General features: G+C 35.4%; 1 protein-coding gene across 1 annotated transcript; it reads right to left on the reverse strand.

The window, feature by feature from the left end:
- Positions 1-1,828: 1,828 nt before the first annotated feature.
- LOC116336667 (protein GVQW3-like) lies at positions 1,829-2,418 on the reverse strand. The gene has a single exon (XM_031760674.1). The coding sequence runs from the start codon at positions 2,386-2,388 to the stop codon at positions 1,915-1,917; it is 474 nt and encodes a 157-aa protein (XP_031616534.1). The 5' UTR covers positions 2,389-2,418; the 3' UTR covers positions 1,829-1,914.
- Positions 2,419-8,409: the final 5,991 nt, after the last annotated feature.

Below are 8,409 nucleotides of genomic sequence, written 5' to 3' on the forward strand. Positions count from 1 at the left end.
CGATGAATCGAGGGGGAAACCACGGATTCTAATATGTGCTAATTTTTTCTAATATTTCTAGTAAAACGCCATATAACATGTACATTTGACATCTTTCTAATATGTTCTAGTTTTTCTAGTATCGAGTTCGTGGGTAACCCCAAGCGATACATGACAACATCCATTGTGTTTCAAACGATTTCCACAACAAACTCGAAGTGATCGATACAAGACATGTGTGGGTTGTGTAACAAATCCAGTTTTAGGCTTACCAACACTCATTGTAACCAATGTGAGTAAACGACTACTACAAATGCGACGAACAATTGAACGAATGTGGCGCGAGATGCGAGATATGGGCGATGTCATTGCTGCAACTCTTCGAGATGGACCGAATGCAGGTCGTTTGGTGTCAAAAAAGCAATGCTTCTTCAAAACATGGCTACCAAATGTTGCAAACGTTGAAATCGAGGAAGCTGCCGGAGCACAACCAACGCTCACAACTGTGTGGCATCGTGATATCGCAGCAGCGAAGCTGATCCTCTACAAATGGATGCAATCAATTGAAATGGATACACATTGTAAAGCAATTTTTATACATGTTATGTGTTTTGTTATATCATTATGCAGGTGAATGCGTCGTGTTCAAGCAGACAATTCATCCAAATGTACGGAGACAACGCCGTGTTGTCAACAATCAGCCATTGCCGTTGTATCAAGGTCAGAATCAGAATGTCAACAATGGACATCTGCAGCCGCAGTAGTAGCAGCCCTCATTCAACAACAACAACATCATTCAATCAAATTATATTTTAGAAATTAGTTTATAACAATTATTTTTTAGTGCGCTAGGCTTGATTAAATTGTGGCCTTGCTGAAGTACGAGTTATTTCTTGGTATAAATTGTACTCGGTATGTGGAGTTTATTGCATATTGATAATTATGAATGATCTCAATTTTTTTCATATTAATCTAATTTCATTGTTTTTTCTCTTTTTTTCATTCCATTGTGACGTTGAATATTACTGAAACTACACACAAATCCGATCCCAATTTTGACCGTGAACATATGCCTGGAATGGATGATTTTGCGCTTACAATTATAATCTCCAACCGAAACTATAGTAAATTCAATTGAAGTAACTTATAATGAGAAATGGACAGAAAAAATAAAATCAAAAATTGCCTATTTGAACAATAAAGTTGGTGTCATAATATTGAATTTCTAAAATAATGCATAAAATTACAAATTTTAGCCTATACATTTGTATACTTACAGAATTCAAAACGATTCATATACTATTGTGATCAAAAAGTACACATAATTGATTAAAAAAATTAAAAATCTTTATTTATTCTTCTAAATTCATTTCATCGCCTTCGAAGTAATCCCCTTCGGCCGCAATGCACATACGCCAACGTTTTTTCCAGTCTTCGAAACAGTGTGAAAACCTACTTTCAGGTATGGCCTTCAATTCACGTAGCGATTCACGTTCAATCTCTTCAATCGACTCGAAACGATGTCCACGGAGTGGTTTTTTGAGTGTAGAGAAGAGCCAGAAGTCACACGGTGCCAAATCAGGCGAATATGGAGGTTGCGGAACGATATGAGTTGAATTTTTGGCGAAATGATCACGAATAATTAATGCAGTGTGAGCGGGTGCATTATCGTGATGCAAAAACCAAGAATTGTTTTGCCACAATTCTGGTAATAATTGCTTCACGCAAACGACGCATAAGACTCAGATAATATTCTTTGTTGACAGTTTGGCCCCTTGGAAAAAATTCGGAATGCACCACACCACGATTATCGAAAAATACTGTCAACATAACCTTGATTTTTGACCGACTTTGACGAGATTTTTTTGGTTTGGTTTCACCTTTCAAACGATATTCGGCGGACTGATCGGCTGTTTCTGGGTCGTATGCATAGATCTAAGTCTCATCTCTCGTAATGATCCGTTTTATGCACGATTGATAGTCAGAAAGCATTTCTTGACACACATTAACACGAGGCTCTTTTTCGATGAAATTCAATGTTTTTGGCACTAATCGAGATGCACAACGTCTGAGACCCAAATGATCTTTTAAAATGGTTTGGATTGGCCCAAATGAAATGCCAGCAATATCAACAAGGTCTCTAATTGCCAATCGACGGTTTTTTAGCACAAGATCTTTTATTTCCTTGACGTGTTGTTGATTAGTTGACGTTGTTGGTCGTCCGGATCGCATTTCATCTTCTACACGTTCTCTGTCCTTTTTGAACTTCTTATGCCACTCATAAATAGTTGGTCTAGCCATGGATTGATCACTGAAGGCCTTTTCTAACATTTCACACGTTTTTATGGCCGAAATTTCGTTCCGCACACAAAATTTAATGCAAATTCTTTGCTCAACAAAATCTGTCATTATGAAAATCGCCAAAAGAAATTTTGTGTATGCACATCAACAAGTGTAACTCAACATGTGATGCAGATATTGACATGATATTTTGTACAGTTATAAATGACATTTCTACCAACCCACAAAAAAAATATTTACACGATTTCTTCATCCCGCGCATTTGAAATCATCAATTATGTGTACTTTTTGATCACAATTGTAAATGCCAAAATGAATGATCACGCTTTTAACATGTTTGTCTGTTTCTTTTTTCTTTTTTTTCAAAAGTGAAATAAAAGATTCGAAAAGTATGTTCCACCGAGCGAATGAAAATATATAGTGTAGTTTTATTTTATATTAAGATACTTGATTCGTCTTCAAGCCTTTAAGACAAAATGCCTATTTAAGTCTTCCCCTTTTCTCTGAGTTGGTTCATAATGAATTATCTTATATTCAAAACACGATCATATTCTAAGCCCGTCCAATCATAATCAAGGAAACTGCCAATTGCTCTAAATGATTTATGTATACCATTTATCAAATTGATTATTTGAGCGAGAAAAAAAAATCGCATGATCCTAAAATGAATTAAAGGATGTTGTGCATCTGAAGATAATATGGAATGGAGAAAAACCTTCATAAATAAATCGAAAACATGCTAATTAAGAAATGAAATCCAACGCTTAAAATATGTAATTTACTCTTTTTTATACCCAATGAGATGTATGTCGGCAAAAAGCACACGATCCAGAAAAACTGCAGAATTAACAACTGAAAAATTATGTAGCCGCATCAAATGACAATATTCAGACTCGAAAAGAGCAATATGACAGGAATATATTATATAAATAGGGATTAAGTTAGCCGAGAGCGGTTGAAAGTGCAACGCTCTATCATTTAAGGATGTCAAATGAACCAGTCAGAATAAAAGCTGTACAACATACCACTCTCACGATCACTACGAAAGGAAGAAAGACACTAATTGCAGTTTGTTCATACATTTTTTTCCTATTTGTGTTTAATAAATACATTTATAGCCATTCTAAAAGAATTGAAATTTTTTTGAAAGTTCCAAAAGTATGTAATAACACTTTATTTTAAATGGCATCCATTTCATTTGCGCTTATTGAAACTTCCAATCTACTATGAATCTATGTCCCCTTTCGATGATTCCTATAATAAGTTTGGTTGTTTCGTTTGAAGAAATGCCTATAACACAATAATATTCTTCTTTGATTAAACAAATATTTTGAGCCAAAAAGCGTAAAATGTATATATAAATTAAGATGGTAGACTTATGCAATTGATCGATTGCATTTTCATTTGTCCAACTTGAAAATTGGCATCAATGGAAAAGATGTAATGAAATTTAACACGACTATCTGAACATCAATTTTGTTATACTGTCTCTTGTTTTGTTGTGATGATAATTTATGTATATATAATATTTCGTTGAATCGGTTTGATCTTCAGAAAGTTCAGATAGGCATCGATTATTATTATTATCATTATTGTTGAATATGCTTTTTGTCTTGTTTTTATTCATTGATGGAAATATTTGAATATTTTATAATCATCACTATAGCATGATTCCAGCCATTTTTATTATTAATCACAATTATATTTTTTCAATTCAGTGGATCCATTTAATTTCTAAGAATTCTTTTAATAATTGATTAAGAGTCATGCAGTTATTCTGAAGCATATATAAATGTATGTGTATTTTAAAATCCAACAATATCATTAAGAATTCTTCTTTCTTTTATTCAGCCAGCAATGATTTGCTCTCTATATATAGGTTTACAAACCGTATTTATTAATTCAAATAATTTTTTTTCGGTTCCATCTCAAAATTAAAATGCACAGATATGTTGCACTTATTACACGACAACCCATACCAAGAAATCCAAGAGCTGATGCAGACATATTTTCATCCAAAATTTCATAGACATGTCCATGTTTTTGGTATATTCCGTTTTGAAAGTTGATACGTAAGTAAAAGTTACTTACGATAATAAACTAGTTTTTAATTTGATTAAGTTGGAGTGATGCAAATGCTCACCTTTGTTGTTGAATTTGGCGAGCAAGCAAGAATGGAAATATGTATGTGTGTGTAGCAGAGAGCTAGAGAGAGAGGGAGAAAGGAAGAGACGGAGAATGGACCCCACAATTAACAGAAAGGCAATTTATTGGCCAAAAATGAAATTCTTGAGTATTTCATCGACCTATTGTGCTGTTCCATCATATTTTGGCCAATCTTTCGCTCTTCGACTACCTGCATATTTGCATTTTAACATTTTGTGAAACACATTTGGTCAGCTAACAGAAATTGTGCACAGATTTCTCCGATTTTAAGTGGAAAAAGTCAATAGAAACGAACGGCTTCTCATATTTGAAATATATGTGCTTGTGCTTTGGTCGCCTGGCTGCTTCAAAGTTGTGTATGCACTGCTGACTGTATGCTGTTGTTCGATGCAATGCATTGCTTTAACCCACTGAGAACAGCGTACAGCAAAAACAAGAGAGAATGAGTTGTATTTTGTATGCTGTGCTGTGCTGTGAGTGTGCACCTAATACATAAAAATAAGATAATGGTTTGATGAAATATTAGGTGTAGCATGCTTATGCAAATTCTTACAATCAGGAATTTTGATGCAACAAACATTGCAGGCGTGTTTGAATGTACTTTACAGGCGCATTCTGCGTGTTAGAGAGAGTGTGTGTTTGCTGTTCAGCAAGCGAATTGGAAGAACGAGACAGCCAGTAATACAACAAGATGTGGGGCTAAAGAATGACAACACCGGCAGTCGCAGCAAATTTTATAGAGAGTATGCAATATGCACTCTACATATGTAGCGTGTAACGAATGTCTATGTTGATATTATTGTAGTTCAGATGTTTTGATTTTATATCCTCATTATTTACAAACTATTGTAAATGTGCTGTGAGCGCACATACGCAATCTATTGCATTAGCCGTCAACGTTTGCAATTCAAAACCGACCGAATTTACATCTTCATTCAAATCTCAAATGATATAAATACATATAAGACATATCATATATACGTAGGCGACTATGTAAGTTTCTTCAATATGTATGTTTTAGTATTGCCCGATGCAAACCATTGTCATATTCGTTAAGTTTAACATTTTGTAGCATAAACGTTCTCAGAACGTTTTGTCATTCGATCGTTATTTGTATTGTTTACCGTAACATGTAAATTGCGTCTCAGCCAAAAAATGAATTTTACTCGTGAAAATTTTCGAGCGATTATTTTTTTCCACTTTCGATTGGGTGTATCACAACAACAGTGTTTTGATCAACTTCATTTGGCCTTTGGCGATGAAGTACCAAGTCTTCGGACAATTTATAATTGGTACAACGAATTCAAGCGCGGTCGCCTATCGCTCATCGACGAGTTCCGCGAAGGTCGTCCAAAATCAGTTGTTGTACCAGAAAACATCGATGCTGTCAGAAATATGATAATGGAAGATCGTCATGTAACATATCACGAGATTGAGGCATCCCTGGGCATTAGTGCGACCAGCGTATTTAAGATTTTACATGAACATTTAGCTGTCAGAAAGATTTGCTCTCGTTGGATACCACATAATTTGACAATCGCTCAAAAAAAGGCTCGTGTCGATTGGTGTAAACAAATGCTCAAGAAATTCAATCGTGGTGTTTCAAAATCCGTGTATTTTATCGTCACTGGTGACGAATCATGGATCTACGCGTATGAGCCCGAAACTAAACAGCAGTCGACTGTATAGGTCTTTCAAAGTGAAGATAACCCAACAAAAGTTGTTCGAGCTCGAAGTGTTGCGAAGCAAATGGTCGCCTGTTTTTTCGCGATAAGTGGTCATGTGGCAACAGTTCCACTAGAGGCTCGTAAGACCGTCAATTCTGATTGGTACACCACCATTTGTTTGCCCGAAGTGTTTGGTGAAATAAGAAAAAACAACCGCCGTCGCAAAATAATTCTTCATCATGATAATGCGAGCTCTCACACATCTCATCAAACAGTCGATTATTTGACCGGTCAAAAGATCGATTTAATGGGTCATCCGCCGTACAGTCCTGATTTGGCACCCAACGATTTCTTTTTATTCCCGAGCGTGAAGAATAAGCTGCGTGGTCAACGATTTTCATCGCCCGAAGAAGCAGTTGATGCGTTCAAAACACACGTTTTGGAGATATCACTTTCGGAGTGGCATGAATGCTATGACAAATGATTCGAGCGAATGCAAAAGTGTATTGATCATCATGGCGAATATTTTGAAAAACAATAAAACCATTTTCGATGAAACCCCATTGTCTTATATATGTTTTTGAAAAAACTTAAATAGTGACCCTCGTATATAGATATTATATATAAGAGAAAAAGAGAGATAGGCTGCAGCAATAGCACAATCACATAAGCAGAACATATATAGCATAGCTCTTGTAATCAGCGGATACAATATCAACAAAAGACGAAAAGGAACAAAAAGAGAAAGACAATATGATGACTAAGACACCATCAAGTTATCATTGTCTTCGTACATGTAAGATAGTAAACACAAAATTTCCGACATAAATACAACATAGACATAAACCTACAATTAACTTTTCTTCTTTCCCGCTCTCAACAGGAGCACATAGTGGCTGACGCACTCTAATTCATTCAAGTAAATCGTTGTTGGCTTGCTTGTTCTCGTTGGGCTCAACATATAATCACATTGATCGATGTGTGTACTAGTGCGAGTTCAAGTGCGAATGCGAATGTGAATGTGAGAATGCGAATATGCGATTTTGCTATTGCTATTGTCATATTGCCGTGAATGTGATCGTGGACATGGCCTGGACGCATAGATAGATGTATGTAGGCTATTGTATTTAGAGCTAGAAATTGTAAACTTAGTTTAATTAATAAATTATATTCAAACTCACAGAATACAAAATTGGAATATGCAAATGCTATACACTATACTATTTAATAATAAGTACAGAGTCGCTCTCCTTTTATTAATGTTGATGCTGCTGTTGCTGTTTCGGTTGGCGTCGCCGTCGTCGTCGTCGTCGCCGTCGCCGTTGCCATTGCCGTTGGAGTTGCCGTTGCTGTGCTGCTTTGCTGTTGTTTCAAATATTATCTTTACTTCACTGAGCTATATTCATTTACACAATTTATACTCTATGGCCAATGCAAGAGTTTGCTTCTAACAAGGAACAATGTAATAGTTAAAAATGGTGGAGTTGCTTTTGAGTTTGCAACACAAATTTTTGCAACTGAATGAGGTTTGAGTCGAACGAGTGATCCCAGCAACTTATATCGTACATGACATTTATATTCTCTCAATATATTTATACACGCATACACCGATCATTTTATTTTTTTTTTATTTTTGAGTTTAGTTGAATTAAGTTGAATTTAATTGTGTGGACAATGAGTGAAAGAGTCAGGGATAGAGGAAAAAAATTAATGGCTATAAACCATACAGGGTTATTATATTGCTTAGGAATTGTATGGAAATCGAAATAGTATAATAATGAAATTGTTTGCTGCCTCGTATAATCAACAATCCGAACAACCGTCAACCACCAACCATCATCGTTATCACCATTATCATGAGTTTTTGTGTCCTGTCATTCTAATGTGCTGTACCCGCATAAGGTCTTGTGCACTGTTCATATGTATTTTAACAATTATACAGATTTTTCTATTTATGAAAATCATAAAAATCACAATCAAATCGGAACAAAAAAAGCACAAAAAATGTTTGTATCACAATACAAATGTTGCACTCTGTAGTCCGCAAAGGGACTATCATAATGCAAAGTATTATCGGTGGCCGGCTGGAGAAGTGAAGCGCGTTCAGTTTCGATGCTACGAAGCATGCCACTCCATTTCATTTTAGCTTCACCGAATTATGAGTTTCAGATCGGCCAGTTTCTAAAGTCGTCTATCTTGGATTGAGCTATAATTCAACGGAATGAGAAATTTTAATAACTTTGCATGTAAAGTAAATGCCATATAGTTTATATATGTATACTTTTGTTCATTTATA

The sequence above is a fragment of the Contarinia nasturtii genome, unplaced genomic scaffold (assembly GCF_009176525.2).
Source record: "Contarinia nasturtii isolate CC-2019 unplaced genomic scaffold, AAFC_CNas_1.1 Cnas_scaffold_187, whole genome shotgun sequence".
NCBI lineage: Eukaryota > Metazoa > Arthropoda > Insecta > Diptera > Cecidomyiidae > Contarinia > Contarinia nasturtii.